General features: G+C 46.8%; 1 protein-coding gene across 1 annotated transcript; it reads right to left on the reverse strand.

Moving 5' to 3' along the window:
- Window positions 1-973: 973 nt before the first annotated feature.
- adamtsl5 (ADAMTS like 5) lies at window positions 974-17,601 on the reverse strand. The gene is made up of 13 exons (XM_084683057.1): window positions 16,674-17,601; window positions 11,906-11,981; window positions 9,207-9,379; window positions 8,977-9,037; window positions 8,232-8,337; window positions 7,790-7,917; window positions 6,020-6,143; window positions 4,612-4,698; window positions 3,823-3,986; window positions 3,390-3,576; window positions 2,828-3,127; window positions 2,568-2,639; window positions 974-2,460 (listed from the first exon to the last, which is right to left on the reverse strand). Exons 1-13 carry the CDS (start codon window positions 16,691-16,693, stop codon window positions 2,120-2,122), a joined length of 1,839 nt encoding a protein of 612 aa, XP_084539183.1. The 5' UTR covers window positions 16,694-17,601; the 3' UTR covers window positions 974-2,119.
- Between the last annotated feature and the right edge of the window lie 389 nt (window positions 17,602-17,990).

The following is a 17,990-nucleotide window of genomic DNA, read 5'->3' on the forward strand; positions in this document are numbered from 1 at the left end:
TGACCTCCTCCCTCCTCCTCCCCCCCCCCCCCCGCCCCTCCCGCAGGACGGCTTAGAGGGGCCGGGGAGGGTGCGTCTGGAGCAAGGGGAAACCCCATGCCCTCCCTGTGCATCCTACACGAGGGGGTCAGGAGTCATGTCAGAGACTCATACTGCAATGAGGAAGGACTGAACCGTCAGAACACTGCTCTAAGGGTCCGTCACCCTGTAAAAACAGCATGTGACCAGCCTGATGAGGCTCTCAGCTCACAGGCCCTGAGACCAGGAGAGGTACCACTACAGATGACTTCACTGTGGTTTGGAAATGCGCTACAAATTGCCAAAGGGAACAAAAAAGGGTGAGCTGTAGTTATAATTACTAGTTAGACTGGAGATGTAGAGAACAGTGACAGCATTTTTTGTTTTCAAAATTAAGATGTAATTTAGTATTGTAATGACTGGTTTTAAAACCGGGAGTAGATTTGGCACTAAATATTCTCAGTAGAAATAGGCATTCAAATCCTTTTGAAATGTTTACATATATGTTTACATATATATTTATGTGAAAATGTTACGGTACAGCATGTACATTTCTAACTCCCTCTCATTTGGATGTATTTGTCCCCAGTACAAATCTTACACTAACTGTATGAATGAATACCAGTTCTGCGTCTCATGCCTTGGTGAAAGTTTAACTTAAATTGAGAGACAAATCTTAGTAAATGCATAATAAAATGTGAACCCCACAATGACCATATTTCCAGTGTGTGAGGTGGGAGGCTCAGAGAGCAGGGGAAGCGCTCTGCTTCAGCCCTGATGTGGCGAGCTAGCGGGGACATAAAGCCTCCACAGTCTAGGCACAGTGCTCTGTGGAACTCTGACGTACAGAGCAAAGTTAGATTCTCTGGAATGCAGTTCATGTAACCATGGTAGCAGATGTCATGTAATTTTTTTGTAAATACATTTTTGTAAAGAAATACAGATTTGCGTCGAGTGATTTGTTTAACTGTTTACCAATGTCACACAAAAAACAGTGCCCATTTTCTAGTGAGGGGTCCTGATCAATAATTGTACGACTTTTACATTAAATATTTTGAGCAAATTATTAACTACAACCATGTAACAGTTGGTTAAAGTTAGTTAGTTGATAGTTTGTAGAATGTATATTATTAGTTAGAATCTACAGGCCATTTATAAAGGGTCCCTGAAAATAAAGTGACATTTGTACAGTGCTGAAGTAAGATGTAACTGATACATTAAAATAAAGCACATAATGTGATAAATATTATGTAACTGGTACACAAACAGTGGTTAATGTACATTTCAGCTACAAATGATTCGAAAGCCATTGAAATAAAATATAATTCTTATAATTGTAGCTACTCAGTGCCACACCAAAAAATACTGTATTTTCATAGTAAATAATACCATAGTAAAAGGTTTATATGACAAAGCAGACTAAGGGACACATTATTAAATATGAATACCTCAGTTCAGGAAAATGCATTACAGATTATGAAAATAAAATATTTTAAAGGCTTAAAAACACAAATATACAGCAAATAATATTAGTTCTAGCTAATCATTTGACACTTAAATATTCTGAATTATCTTTGTAATAAAAAGCGAGTGGAGATTTAAACGTAAAAGGCACACACAATATTTCTTTGAAACTTGAACATATTATGGCTTTGAGTTGCCAAAAGTGATGGTTAGTCTATCAACAATTTAAGCAAACAATAAACACACACAAACAAATGTTCTTGGCCATTTAGATCAATGTTCTTCTCTTTGGTATTTGAAGTTTAAAGGTGGGAATTACTGTCCACCTAAAGTGCTATATCTTGGTAAGCTAGGGAGCTTCATACTCTTAAAGAGTTTCTGGTTTCTTAACACGGCAGTCTGTTAACCTAAGCGCAGTCCCTACCACATCCAGACTGTCTGGATCCACCATTTGGGAATTTCTAGTGCTTTCCATCAACTTTGAGTCTTTTTGCCTTCCTGAGGCGGGCGGATAAAAAAGGTGTTTCACAGTGACACACACAAACAATATCCCAAACGTATCTGCCAAATCACCACAAGAGTGTCTAAGATGAGTCTGGAATTGAATCTGTGAATGCGTGTGTGTACAGCTATGTCTCTAGGCTAAGGTCCTATGTCTCGCTGAGGACCCGGAACCTCTGTTACTACAGCGGCCCTCGAGGTGGCGCAGCAGAGAGTCCTCTCTGGGTTTATAGGGCACCGAGTAGCTGTCCTCCTCCAGCAGGATGCGGTCCAGAGTGTGCTCATAGTTGATGTGACGACGCACCATCAGCACGTACTGGCGGCCCTCCTCCAGGTTGGGGCAGTCACATACGTTGGGAACCCACAGGAACTCCCTGTGCTCTAGACGGAAGCGGTTCCGGTAGGTGTGGATGATCTGGACATCGTAGCGCGTCTCCTCACCTCGATGCAGCTTGGTGAGGACTTTGACCCGGAAGACTGGAGAGAAGAGAGCATGATGATATTGGTGGAATACACACTTAGATTTAGTCAGGGGTTCATTGTTCTGGATCATGTTGGTCATATAGTATGAAGGTCAGACTTACCAAAGTCTTTCTGGCAATACTGTCTCTGGCGCTCCCCTCGACCCCGTACTTGCCTACATTTCCCACAATGGCCTGCAAGATGAACAGAACAATTGGAGAATTCTAGATGACAGAAATACATGTATTAAGCAAAGACATTGTACTGCAAAACCGGGTTGGTGAAGAGTATATATCAGAAATGGCTATAGAGATTGTGGAGTTGGGAAGACAGGTAGAGGATAGTTGGTGTGACACGTGGAACAGTTCAGTCCAGTACTCACCTCCACGAGAGGACTGAGGCAGCTGGTTTCTCCGAGACTCATCTCTCTCCAGTCGGGGCTGGCGGGGAGGCTGGAGGTGAGGCTGTTGATGAGGCTGGAGGTGAGGGTGTTGGTGAGGCTGGAGGTGAGGGTGTTGGTGAGGCTGGAGGTGAGGGTGCTGGTGAGGCCGGAGGTGAGGCTGTTGATGAGGCTGGAGGTGAGGGTGTTGGTGAGGCTGGAGGTGAGGTTGTTGGTGAGGCTGGAGGTGAGGTTGTTGGTGAGGATCTCGATGGGGCTTGACAGGCCAGCCTCCAGGAAGAACTAAGGGTCAAGTAAGAGGTAGGCCAGAACAGATTGGAAAAGTTAAGAAAGTATTTTTAGTATGCTCAAAAAAAAGATACTCAAAACATTGAGTATCCTATATGTATATCATTTATATGTACGTTTTTATTGTCCTATTAGTTTTTTATGTACACAGAGCGCCCTTGCTAATATTTTTCAAAAAGATAATTTGCATACATTTAAATAATTTGAAAATCATATAAAAGCACAGGTGATGGTTGAGCAGAGGAGCAGATCTCACCCCAGTAAGGGTGTGTGGTGACGGGAGGAGGCCGGGTGGAGGTGGTGGTGGCTGGGGCCCAGGGGGTGTAGCTGGCCGTGTGGTGGGGCTGGCGTAGCGGACTCCTCCGCCCGTGGTAGAGGGCGTAGCTCTCAGGAGGGAGCCAGTACTCGTACTCTATTCCTGGGTTTCTGTCTGTTGCTAACACCTGAAGACAAAGCAACCATATGGAAACCCTTTAGAATGATTCAAATAGACTAAACAGCTTTAATGGATTGGGAATGTACAGTATAAACATCCTAGAATAGCAGCAGTAAAGCTGTAGCCGACTAAACACCCTTAAACCTATCTGACATAATAATCCGACAAGCAGGTTGCCACCTAACCCTGACCACACTATGACCACACTCCAGATGGAGTACGCTGCGACCAGGCTGGGCTGTGGGGTTCTGACCATGACGTGCAGGTCCTCCAGGGTGGGGCCAGGGACCTCGAAGCTCTCCCAGGTGTCTGCGGAGCGCCGGTACAGCAGCTTAGTCCCTGCCACGCTGTACTCTCCTGGAACACTAATCTTCCAGTTCCCGTTGATCACAAACTGGGATTGGCCGTTCTGGAGGGCTGGGAAAGGAGGAGAAGGGATGAGAGAAGATGGTGGGAGGCCATGAAAGAAGGAAGGAAGAATGGAAGGAAGGAAAGACGGGAGGCAGAGAGAGAGGGAGGGATGAGGGTGCAGAGGTAATACAGGAGGTACTAGACTTGTGTGTGGGTGTGTGTACTGAGTGAGACATGCACAAGGGACCATCTGTAATCAAGGTCTGTCTATATTACATTGTTGCTCACAGGTCAAAGTTTGATGACCATATCACTAACTTGACTCGTAGCACAATGAAAGGTTGACTACAGCACAGCACCATGACGCCCAAGCAGTCTTTCTAGAGAAGCCAGTATATATGGGAGATATTTTCCACATTAGAATAAAGTCAGCCCACCTGGCTGCCTGGGCCCACGCCCCGCCCCTGCGCCCCGATAAAGCCTTTATGAGGGTTCTGTTTCTGCATCACAGGCAGCTCTGGCCCAGGACCTGTTATTTTGGTCTTGTAAATGAGTGTGAGAATAGATGCCCTTGGGTGTTAACTGGAAAAGCAGCTGCAGAAAGCTGTTGCTGTAGTATGTGTGTGTGTGTGCGTGTGTCTGTGCATTCGAGTGTGTACGTGTGTGAGTATGATTGTGATACGTCTCTTACCGAGGTAGTTCCTGCTGTTGTCGGTGACGCGGATGTGAGTGGCGCCTGCTGGAATCATGGCCACTTCGTTGTACCCAAATGGACCGGCTAGACAAAAAAAAACCTTTATGTTGTTAACACTGAGGCCAGGGAGGACAGACACTGATACTGGTGTCTGCTCAGGATGTGCCCTTAAAGCCATTACAACTCCTGATTTAATGAAGTCAAAAAATTACATAAACAACTTCAAACTGTGCATCAATGAGCAGTGAGCAGTTTAAAAGCAGAGCTTCGAAGAATGGAGAGGGCTGATTCATCAGAGCCAACATAAATCCCCTTATTTGGAGGGAGTGATATTTCACTGGGGGGCCTTGCCAGGACCCACAGACAGCTCTGAGGTGCCCCTGCTGTTAGTGTGAAAAGAAAACCCCAAGATTGACACCATTCATCACATCTCCCTCAGACAGCAGGCCCATCACTGAGTCTCTGGATGAACGGCTCAAGTTCATCCACAGGTTAAGTTATGAACCTCAGCTTTATTCCAGCTCAAGTAAAGCATGAGTTATAGAGCTGCTCCGGAGCTACTTCCAGACAGTGTGAGAAGGAACCTTGACCTTTGACCCTGTGAGGAGCAGCTCTGTGTGCTGGCCCAGCCCTTCAGTCGGCTCCTGTTAGCGAGACTCAGCTGCAGGAGCAGGACTCTCCACCCAAGCCTGCCCGAGCACCCAAACAAAGCTGCTATTATCAGCCTGTCCTCTCCTCCCTCAGGCTCAGTCTTCATGTCGGTTCTCTATCTCTCCGCTCTGCCGGGGCCCACACGCCATGCCATCTGAACAAGGGTACTGGTTCCACAACTGCAGACCCAGCCCAGTCACATGCCAGAGGTGTCCGGGTGCTCTCCTTTCATGTGCGTATGTGTCTGTTTGTTTGTGGGCGCTTGTTGTGGTTACGTGTAGGTTTTCTGTGAGTCACTATCCTGCAGGAACCACTTAGATGGAGAATGCAATGTGGCAGAGGGCCAGACTGTGAGCTTGGTGGCCTTTGCTTCGCCCCTGCTCACAATGGGCGTAGCTCCGCCTTGACCTCCCCTTCACATCATCTCTCATACGGAACACATCATGACTGGATTTATGGCTATGGTACCGGAGTTGGATTCTTATGGACGGCTGCCAGTGCCATTTAGTAAAACTGTCACAATGTTTAATGTTCTCTTATCGAAGGCTAATAATCCTCAGAATAATTGACCGCCTTACACATGTGGAACAAACCCTAAAATTGAAGTGCCTGTTCAAGATTTCTCCTTGTTTCTTTAAATGGGCCTGAAACTGCTATAATTTACGAACTATGTAATGGCCTGACAACTGGCTGGCATGGTAACTATTACACATGGTGTATCTCTGGGAATGTTTGTGTGTGTGTGTGTGTTTACCTGCTTCCTGACCGTTGTTCTGGTATACACTCCTGTGATGCAGGCAGGTGGTGTTTTGTCCTCCACACACCATACAGGCATCCTCCTGCTGCTCTGAGCCCAGGATCAGGTCACAGCCCGGCTTCTAAACACACACACGGTGTTAAAAACACAGTCAACATCTATAATAGCACATACATTCGCCCCTTTCATTAGATATGACCACATTTGGTAACTATAAAAGGGTATAGTAAAAGAGGGGTTTGTCGCAGCAGCTTCCAGCCACACAGGGATCCCCTTGGTTTCTTCCTAACCCTCTGTGTCCAGGCATGTTCCTCTGACAGGGTCTGAATGGGGTGATGACTGCGGTGGTCCCAGTCTGCCTGTCTATAGAGGACAGGCCAGCTCTGACATCTGACCTCACCCATTATGAGCATGTCACCCTGATGCTGCACAGCATCACTGGCCCCTATCCACCTTGTGTAGCAGTCAGTGAATACACACACAAATGCAGACATACACACACATACACAATGTATCCCTGCAGGTATTCACTTGACCAAACCACAGAGGAACAAAGACAGGACAGAGAGCTGAGGAGTGATAGGATTGGAGAGTAAACAACTATACCAGACTCACACACACACACTGAGACTATGGATGAGCTGAGGAGTGAGGAGTGAGGAGTGTGTGTATGTGTGTGTGTGTGTGTGTGTGGAGCTGTGCGAGGTCCACCCCAGTTGTAGACAGATTACAGCGTCCGCCTCCAACCTCCATCACTACACACAAAGCCAATCAAGAGGGAGGTTCCTCAGCTGAACCTGGCAATCTAGCTGAGCTATAATCATTCCCCTGGACTCAGTCACACACACAAACACTCTCTCCTCACATCTGTGTGTCCACAACAGGATGCAGTCCCCCGTAACCCGCGTGGCCCCTCCCAGGGAGGCCCCGCGTTCCAAACAAGCTGTCGTTAACCCAGCCGTATGGGCTGAGGTCTGGACTACATCTGTGTCATGCTGCCTTCCAGTCCAGCTGTCGTCAGGACCTGCTTCCCGTGTCAGGCCCCGCCCACCTTTGACCTCAGCCAGCGCAGGGCCACCACTGTCCTAACAGGTCATAAATCCACTGGTGTATACATACGCAAACACACACACTAACGTTTGTACACACACAATGAATTAAGTCACTTCAACTTACACATGAGCTCATCCTTTGGTACAGTGCATACTGTATACACATACTGTAAACACGTTTGGATTTTTCTGGAGGGCCGTAATGCAGCCCTAACAACTGGAAATGCAACTGTTCTACAACTAATCTCCAGGCGTAGGGGAAGTATGTGTGTATGGTGTGTGTTTTTGTGTACGTGTGGTGTGCTTTTGTGTCTGTGTGTACATGTGTGCACGTGTGTGAGTGTATCTGGGGAAGGAAGGGTGAGCAGGGCCCCCCCCCCCAGGGTCGCAGGGCTAGCAGTGGAGCTGTGAGCTCTGTGAACCAGTGAGGGTTTTAATATCATGTGAAGGCTCCGGTCTACACTGGTGTATGGCCTCTGGCTCTGACTCGCAGCACGAGCCCTGCTCCTGAGAACACCAGCCAGAGCGGTCAACACGACGACAACACTAACAAGACACAGGGAGAGAGGGAGAGAAAGAGGGAGCGAGGGAGAGGCGCACGGCAAAATGGTGAAAAGAAAGAGAACAGTTGGAAGACGACAGACAGTGTCATACCGCAGCATCGCCTTCCCAAACACAGCCGTCCTCAGAGGGCTGTCTGCGCGTCGTCACTCACCAAGCAGCGGCCGTTGACACACACGGCGCCAGGCTCCTTGCCGCAGGCTGTGCCGTCCAGAACGCGGCCAAAATTGTAGTAGAAGTTCTGTCCCCGAGCCAAGCAGCTCAGCTCACAGGGGTTAGAGCCTGGGGGAGCGGGGGGGATCATTAGTACAGGGACATACAGTATAAGGGAGAGTCTGGGTGGAGGGGTGGAGGTAGGAAACATGCTGGGCCAGGGTGTGGTGTGTTTGTGTGTGGGGGGGGGGGGGCGGGGGGGTTGTGCTGAGGCTATAGGTTAGAACAAGTCAAAGTTCATAGAGATAACTCTTAACCTAGGTGTGGCTAAACAACAAGCAGACATCACCATTGGAAAACCTAGTCCAACACACTCATCCGCTCACACATCACAGGGCCAGCCAGGGGTCAGAGGGTCATGCCATGTCATGTGTCTCACAGACCTCCGTGGAAGGTGGTCCATGTGTAGGAGCTTCCTGCCATGTGAGGTCTGCCGTTGAAGGCAGCACACTGCATCTCTCTGAAGTCCTCCGAGCCCACAGCACACTCCTGCACAGACCGTTAGCAACACAGACAGGTGAGAAGGTGGAATCAGCCCTGCCACATCACAAACATCTTTGGAACAAGGCTTGCTTCAACAAGTCTTACCACCAAGTTGGTCTATACTTGATCAAGATGCCCGGTAGTGACTCACAGTGTGAGTGCGTATTCATGAGCATGTGTCTGTGTACATGTTTAAACACACACAGACCGACACACGTATACACACACGTATGCATAGACACACACAGACATACATCCACACATGTATACACACGCACACACACACACACACACATATATAAATACACCCTAACCGGTCTGAAGTAAGGTGACCTCAAAGTTCACACCTCAAAGGAAATGAGGTGGGTTCAGACTGACTGACTGACTGTAACATAAGCAGGTGAGAAACAGTTAATGTTTCAGTGATACACCCTGACAGAATTCCTCCTGCGTGCTCAAATGCAGTCCCTCTTGCCCTGAGCACACCTTTTAAGCCCTGAAGTACATTTCACTTCTCGTTCTGAAGTATTTGCAATGACAGATGAGGACAATGTAATCCTCTACAGCTGCAGTGGAACAAACCTAGAACTCACGGTCAAATCATGCGGATCACATACGTTCACCTTGATTAACACATGAAATCACCTTGGTGTTGCAGATCTTGTACTGTCTGGGGTCGCCAGGACATGGGCCTCCCACTGGGTTTCTAGGAAATGAAATGAGAATGACCACCCATTACACAGGAAATGTATGATAAATGAATATAAAGAAGTGAGAATGAAGAGCATGTGAAAATCACAGTAAGACAATGGGTGCACACCAATAGCAATAACTGAAATATTCTGATGTGCGTTTGGATTGGTCCTGGTCAGTACCTGGTGATGCAGGTGCGCGTGCGTACCGAGGCCCCGCCCCCACAGCTGCGGGAGCACACAGACCAGCCGGTCCAGGAGGCCCACTCATTCCTGTAGCTCAGCTGTCGACGGGCACGCAGCGGACTCCCCGCCGGAGGACCCCCGGAAGGACCCCACTCAGACAACCAAGAAGACTGAGACACGGGAGAACAAACATTTATGGAACCATCCGGAGGCATACATCTTCTCAAGAATGTTTCGATTTTTTATGAATACAAAAAAACCCCTGTAGATTAATTCCAAGTATCAAATGATAAATGTCTAAGAAGCAGTGCCCATGTCTAACTGTGATTACAGCGTGGATAACATCCCTCTCCCATTCTCCCATCATGCTGCAGCTTCAGTCTGCAGCCTCAATGTGCTGGAAGATCAGGCCTGCTGAACAGCAGCTGTCAACACACCACAACCCCCCGTGGAGGAGAGAGTACTCAGGGAAGGTGTGTGTGTTTGTGTGTGTTGAGTCAGTATGAGGAATGGGGAGGGGGTGTATGTGTGTGCTAGTTTGAATTGGCTGGGATGGATGCCATCTGAGGTTAGGGTTTGGTGTGTGTGTGTGTGTTTGCCTGTGTGACGGTTAGGTGTGTGTGTGCCTGTTAGGGTTTTCAATGTGTAAGCTACACATTGAAAACACACAGTGCTTTTTCTGTCAGTATGAGATGAAATCTGATCCATCACGAGAATCTATTTCAAGAGTTTGTGTGTCGGTGAGACTGCACCTTGTGTGACCACTGTTAACATGGCCACACATGACACAAACTTTTTGAGAAAATGGTTTTCAAAAACATTCCAAAGCATTCCACATGCCTTGAGGTGGATTTACCTGGCAGAGCTCCCACTTAGCGTTCATACAGGAGCACAGCTTCTAACCCTTAACATCCACACCAGAGATGCGGGAGGCGAGTCCATGCGTTCTTTGCACTCACCTTCTAAACAAAGTGGTCCGATCTGACCATTAGTCATTATTCCTGACACTTTCTCCTACTGTAACACTACAGTGAGGCTGATTCCATACTGCTCAGTTCCAAGAAATCCCGCCTTTCTGACTTTGGGACTGACAGCACTGGCATCTCACTGTGAGGGGTCAGGAGTAGAATCACTGTACCTGTGTGTATCTAGACACACCCACATACACAGGATCACATGTACACACGCACACACACAACCGCAGGGCTGCTTTCCATCATTTTCCATGGCATGGTGACCTGGGGCTGCCCTCATTACTGCTACCCTCAGTAGCGGTAACCAAGTTAGAGTCAATAACAGTTGGAGATGAGAAGGCCTGACCTGCTAGATTAACAAAAACAACCTTAACCTTTAAAATGCCCACGCTCCAGCCCTCGAGTTCCCCTGGAACCCCCCAAAAGACTTTAAGGGGGGAAACGTTCCTCACCAGTTTTTATGGAGAGGCTTATGGGTAATCTGCTTGGCTTGGCTGCCAGAAAGGATCACCTACAAACAACCAACAAGTTGATGAACAAATCTCAGAGAGCTCCGTTTGATCATTCCTGTACACACCTCCCTGCCTCCTTCCCCCCTCTCCAGCCCTGTCTGAGGAATGACGGTGATGCCTGCTGGTTGATGGACATGGCTGGGCATGGCTGGGCAGCCAACAGATGGTGTGAACAAGCCAGTGGATTCACCTGAGGTTCTGATCGCTGTCACTTTGAGGAGCCTATTGTTGGTTTAGTACCAGTCTGAGCCGTCCGCTACACAGGGTAACTTGAGACTGGGGGGAGGGGGGGGGGGGACAGGGGTTAGACTCTAGTCATGCTAATGGTAGAAACCTGGCTTTATTTGAGGAAGGTGAGGAAGGGGGTGTGCAGCAGGTATCTCCGGTTCTCCTGTCACTGACTGTGGACAGGAGGCTATTTTAGTCTGTGTGTGTAAGCAGGGGGGGTGGTCACCCCCCGTCTCCAGGAACGGGTGGTTTCCCCTGAGGCGCTCTCTCTGACAACCACACAAACGGCGATGAAAGATGGCTGCCGTGCTCAGAGGAGGAAGGAGGGCTGCAATCAGAGTGTTCAGAGATGGAGAGCTGATACCTGCCTGTAGCACCATAGCTACCTTTACTGTGCCAACATCACATTAGCACGCTAACACGCTACAAAAACAAACCAATCAGCACACTTCCAAGTCTCCGCGGCCAGCGGGTCTGCTCACATCTGATGCTGGTCAGGGTGCTTTGATTTGTATAGCATCGAAATGACGTGGATTTTCCCCAGTGAAACTGGAGAGCAAGGATTTTCTCAGCACAGATTAAGCTAATCAGGTTCTCTGTCAAAGTTTTTTTTTTTTTTTTACTGTGGGAAAAAAAACTTTGGCAAGCAGTATGTCAGACTCATGGCTGGATGAGGGTTGTATGGTTGTGTGGGTCAGGATGTCTGTATGAGAGCTGCAGGGTTGGATGAGGGTGATATGATTGGATGAAGGCTGGATGGCTGGGTGAGGGCAGTATAGATGTATGAGGGCTGTATAGTTGGATGAAGGCTGGATGGCTGGGTGAGGGCAGTATAGATGTAAGAGGGCTGTATAGTTGGATGAAGGCTGGATGGCTTGGTGCGGGCTGGATGGCCAGTATTACACTCCATAGCTGTACTAGTGTGATGTATTAGTATGAATGTTGTGTGACAGGGGGGAGTTGCGGAGAGAGAGTGTCATACACTCTGTTGGGTAGACAGGCGGACGGAAGAGACCAGCAGGGAGATGAAGGTCAGCGTCTGGCACAGAAATAGCCTCCTGGAGACAAAAAGAAAATAAACACAGTTAGCCAATTAAACCTCCACACCCTCCCTCATCTGCCACTTATAGATGGAATCTCAAACAAAGATAAAGAGAGAGAGTGAGGTACAGAAAGAGACAAGGAAACTGGCAGAGAGAGAGAGAGAGAGAGAGAGAGAGAGAGAGAGAGAGAGAGAGAGAGAGAGAGAGAGAGAGAGAGAGAGAGAGAGAGAAGGGCCTTTTGGGCCCCACTTAAAAGAAAGCCGTGGCTCTGAGGTTGCAGGGTCACTGATAATAACAACAAATAAGCAGCCGTGCTCCTGGAGCCCTGTGGGCAGGATCCAAGGTCAGGAATGCCCCGTCTCCCAGAGTCATTAAGACTTCCACACCCTCACAATCATTATTAACTCCCACACTCCCAGTGAGACGCGCTGCTTGACAGGGTTCACCCCCCCCCCCCCCTCTTTCAGACACACAATAGGTGAGTATCCATCTCAGTATGTAGCTGTGACCTTTCACCACCAGGCCTACATGTTACAACAGTTACACAGCAACACACTGTCACCCGTTGACTGGGAGTGTCAGTGAACAAACAGTGTTTCACATTTATGAGTGTCGCCACAACTCTGTTTTTTCTGGAACCAGCACAGCTTCCTGTCCTCAGTCACCTCAGCCCGTCTTCTCTGTGAGGACGAGCAGCATACACGGAGACCACACACATGCACACAACATGCTTAAACACCAGAATGATTGCTCTCTCTCTCCCTCTCCCTCTGTCTCTCTAACACACACACACACACACACACACACACAGACATATGCACGTCCGCATACACACCGATTGACTCACCAAAGACTTGAGTGTGTTTTCTCCGAAATGCCTTCAATTCTTGGAAAGCCCACTAAATGCTTCCTGGCACTGCTTGTGTATCAGACACACAAGATACTTTCTGTCAGAAGGTTGATGTTTTAAAGGATCCCCTAAACATCTAGGTGGCCGTGGTCTGTTTGGCTCAGTCCGAGGTCCATAGTCAGTGAAACGACACACACCTCCCTCCCACTCACCTAGGCTGGCTCTCCCTCCAGAGCTCTCTACCTGCCCTGGGAACAGCACTGGGCCCTGATCAGAAAACATCCTGACAAAAGCTAAATAAACCCTTTAACTGGATATAGTGGGTCACACAATGTGGGGAACTTGCCACGATTCCAAACAGCATTAGAGTTTCACCATTGTGGACAAAATGGAGTTCCTATGTGCTTATGTTAATCATAATCAATAGATCAGCTATTACCTCATCATCTGGTCATATATTCTGTCTTATTATCCATTCATGTGTTCCCACCGTAAACTGCTGTGTCCGATAACAGTCACAGTTCTATGATGTAATATCCTACCTATCATAACAAACACCTATTGGCTGTATCTTATCTTTGTTTTTCTCTATTCACTAAAGACACTGTCCTCTGACCTACATGCCTCTGAGAGACTGTGCTAGCACCGCTGTGTTTAATTGGACGTCTTTATGTCAAGGTGTTTGTTAAACTCTCTCTCCAGTCTGTAGATTGCTAATACTTATAAAACCCAGAACTCAGCTGAATTTAGTCACTCCTTTAATGAGATGGACAAAACACATTCTTCATCACCGTCGAGTACTTTTTAATTCATTTAAATAAGATGAATAGGCAGTCTGTTTTCAACCATTGATCTTAACGTGAAAGGTCTGAAAGGGCCATGTTGATCACAGGCCGGGGGGTTATGGGGGTCCCCCCCGCCCCCCCAACACACACACATGCATACACACACACAGCTCTCATTAAGACTATGGCAGCACATTAGACACTGGCCAAAGGGCAAGGAGGGAGAAGTAAATGTCTTTAATCAATAAGAGAGAAGTTATTTATTTTAATTGACTTTAGCCCTGGAGTGCAGAAAAAACATCCCCTCTTCCTACCACCCGCTCCATCTCACTAACACTGACGTTGTGAACAGTGGGACATTCATCAGAATATCATGCTAGAGCACTTATCAAGATTAAACTGCCCTTTATCCTCCAAGCATCATTCAAAACATATGGTCTCAAAGGCACATTCCGTCAGGCAGAACGCCTGTTTGTGTGTTTCAGCCTGGCACTGACGGTAGTCATGGCTAAACTACTACAATATTACAAACTGTGAATACAACAATAAGAGAGTAAACAATGTTGCGGCAGATCCATACACAGTCAATGCTGGGTCTAAACCCTCCTGGGTGAAACCGTTCCTTCAACCCGTCTGCCAGAATCACAGGAGTTAACTAAAGGGTCATGAACTCCGTTCAAAGGCCAAAGGCAGAAATACTTCCATTCACCCCATCCTATTTCTCATAATGGCATTATCTGGTTGACTTCTCAAAGCTTTGAAGCTCTCTTAAACCCCATGCTGTTCTCTAGTCCCTACAAACAAACACGTGCTCTAAACACCCTCTTAGCTTCCTGTGGCATCAATTGGCAGCTTCATTGCTAATATGTATTTCAGGTGAGACTGTGAGCTTTGAGTGTGACATGTCATAGAAGCGGATGTAGCATAACCCCTGTCACGCTACCTGACTGCCAACCTTTGGAGACCAGTGGAGTCTCTGGTTGGTGAGGCATTGCATTGTCTGGGCCAGCAGTTACTGTTCCGGAGCTTTGAGCATCTCAAATCCGTCTCAATTGACCTCTCACCTTTCAAGTGAGCACAACTAATGCTTCTACCCAGGGCCCATTCCTTAGCCATCCGACCAATAGGACTTAGCTGTGACCCACCACTGAGAGACCTGGTCTAGGGTCTGGTGCATATAGATCAGGAAGAATGAGTGGACTCAAGCTTTAACAGCTGTTAGTGACTACCTTTGAACCCAAACTCTGCTGGCCACCAGTGAGACAGCAGTGATCAGAACCTCTATGGCCCTGGAGAGAGATCAACAGGGTGAGGTTCCTGTGTTGAAAACACACTTCTTTTATGCTTGTTTGTTTGTTTGTTGTTGAGAAACTGGCATTTGTCTCCTTGTTTCTGGACCTCCTGACTGAGTCGTAACATCACCTCATCTAGGGCTCCCAGTACAGACCTGGTACCATGTCATACCTCAGGGATTATAAGATTATCTTTTAGCAACCATTTTGATGGAGACAGCTCTTCTGCCAGTGCAGCCATCTACGGTCATACTCCCTCTTGGGGAGATGGCCTGCACTCACCCCTGAACAGGCAGGGGTGGTCACCAGCTTCAATGTCCCTTTCAGGTCACTGAGAAACATTTAAAAACAACCATGACACTGTTTCCCACCTGACTAGGTCAAAAGGTTCGGCTACTTTAGATAGGTCAGTCTGTATTCCAGAATCGGAGCTCTTCATTCTTATCTAAGTGTGCCTTGACACACTCTAGTCTGTAACATGAACAGTCTCTTTACTCTATTCACGACCAGCTAAAAACATAGTCTTTCTTTATTTAAGTATTAATCAGCCCTTCTCATGCATAAACATGCCCACTGTCAGGGGATGGAAATTCCACCTCCGGGGAGAGTGACGACATTTTGTAGCTGCTACTTTAATTAGAGGCTTCCTTCAGGTACTGGATATGCTCACTCTTCAGTAAGCACTTTCAGTCTGTTTGATGGCTATTCCCAAATGAGTTTTCCTCTAGAGGGATATGAGACAGAAACGCTGCCTGGAGTCTGACTCTCTCTAGTTCTCATATCCAGACCAGCCAATCTGACAGCAGACTGACAGACAGAACAGCGACACCACAGCGAATTCCATCCAGCCATAACATTGTTTCGACAAAAGGCAGCAGCACCACAAAATCAGATAACTTCAGATGACACACTGTTTCTGGTTGGTGAGTTTGTTTGTTTTTCCAGAGTGTTCTCTACGTGATGTGGATGAAAGCAGGTCTGGCTATTGCCACCCTTCAGCATACATGTAGGTAACTTCACATGGAGTTAGAGTCAGAGCACCCAGGCACAGTCCAGCCCCCTCCTCATCCATGGCTACTCTCATGCTGGGGCTGTGATGAGATAAATATGAGCAGGGTATTTATAGTCTGTGGCATTTGGAGATAAAGGCAGTGAGGAAGGATGTAAGGAATGCTCAGCCAGGGTTTACACTCTGCCTCCCTGAGGTATGGTTGGAGAATGACCTCATAACACTACCACACAGGACCTGGCCGAGACCCTGTCAGGAACACTCACATATACACACACTGTTTATCACAGCAGTCCTCCCATTATCTGGACATGACACACAGATTCTGCTGTGCATTAGATGATACATTTTTTAAACCCTTCAGACTACTTCTAATTTTAATTCATCTTTACATGATCGTGCAATAGCATTTTACATTGTTAGAATAACATATAGATGACATATTAATAAACTTCATTAATAATTATTTCAGAGCTAGATTGACCTGGGAGTAGCATTTGTGACATACAGCAATCCAGTCTGTCTGGCGTTTATGACCTAATATCACTTCAGTACAGGACATAAAGAGTCACTCAAGGCTCTATGGTCATGACACTTTGTGAGAGTTGCCAAGTCAATAAATCGCGTCAATTTAATCAAGGTAAAACACGTGGAACATTTTATCTTCTATAAGGGACATATAACGTTGATTAAAGTAAGATACCTTTGTATCTGAATAACTGATGTTATTCACAGCAGTGTCAAAGTACATATATAAACATTGTAGCTTACCTGGTAAAGAGAGTTGACATAATGGGTCCTTGTCAGACGAGCTAACTATATTTGTTTCGATGTCAGGTGCGGTATTATTGTTTCTTTATGGTCTGAAAAGTGTGAACTCTAATCCAATGCACATTATAGACTCGGTGTGCTGCATAACTAAAGATTCTAATTCAAAAACATCCATAATATAGAACCTTCGTGGTTACTATCCCTTCCGAACCTTCGCTGAACATCTGTGTGCGTTACTCCAAATAGTCCCAAACAGTAGATGCTCTTCTACTCCCTGGTCTCCATCCAAGCAAAGGGCAGACCCTCTACACACTTTTCATTGGACATCTCTTGTTGAAAACTTCACAAGGAGAGAAAAAAATCTTTATTTTCATGCAGGTCTTCTTTAGCAGAGTGCCCCACTGTTCAATCATACCTTTAAGCAGAAGCTGCGTTATAGCCGACTTTCATCAAGAACTTTCCATTTAAAAATGAAACCTTGCCAAATCAGGTTCATATGGCTGGGTGAAGAGAGGCGCAGGTGAGTTCTATATCTGAGAACATTTGCCTTACAGATACATCACAGATGAAAACATCTTGCAAGCCATCATGCATTACTTGAGCTAAATCCAAACGGTCAGCTGTGAGGAGGCTCAGGTTCAAAGCCGCGGAAAAACGTAGGAAAAAACAACAATGTACACTAAATTATCTTAAATCCCGGATAATTGTGTTTTCTTTAGCAAGAGAAGCAGTTGACAGCTGTGATTACTTTATTCTCCCAATCCTCATGTCACAGCAGTCCCAAGCGTAAAAATGAAGGCAAAATAATTTCCAGAAAAACGTGTAAAATAAGATGAGAAGAGTATCGCTCATCAATCGTGAACTTTAACAGGCAGCCTAATATAACGACAACTAAGAGGTGTTTGCAGTGATCTTATTTATCCCTACCTTCGCACAGAACACGCTACACCTGAGTTTACCAGTTTATGCTGCATTCCGATCATTCGTTGTGAACACGCCCCCTTTAAATTAAGCGCGTCCAATCGAGAGTTCTATCGCTCTCGACTGTAGAACCATTGACATTTGGGCGATATTAAACAAATATGCCTATATAATTCAATGTTCGATTGTGTCAGATATGGTCAACACAGTTAAGCCAACAGCATACTTTTCTGGGCTCACAACAGTGTTCCAATTAAAGTACAGCCCAAAAAATAACTTATTTGGGGCACATTCCTCGGTAGAAAGTGAGATGAGTAAAGAACACCAAGAGTGAAATAAGATCTCTGGCGATAGGTGTGCTGGTATGTTTGTCTCTAGGGCCTTATCGCACACACC

This window comes from Hypomesus nipponensis, chromosome 19, assembly GCF_054491055.1.
Source record: "Hypomesus nipponensis isolate SF chromosome 19, ASM5449105v1, whole genome shotgun sequence".
Lineage (NCBI taxonomy): Eukaryota > Metazoa > Chordata > Actinopteri > Osmeriformes > Osmeridae > Hypomesus > Hypomesus nipponensis.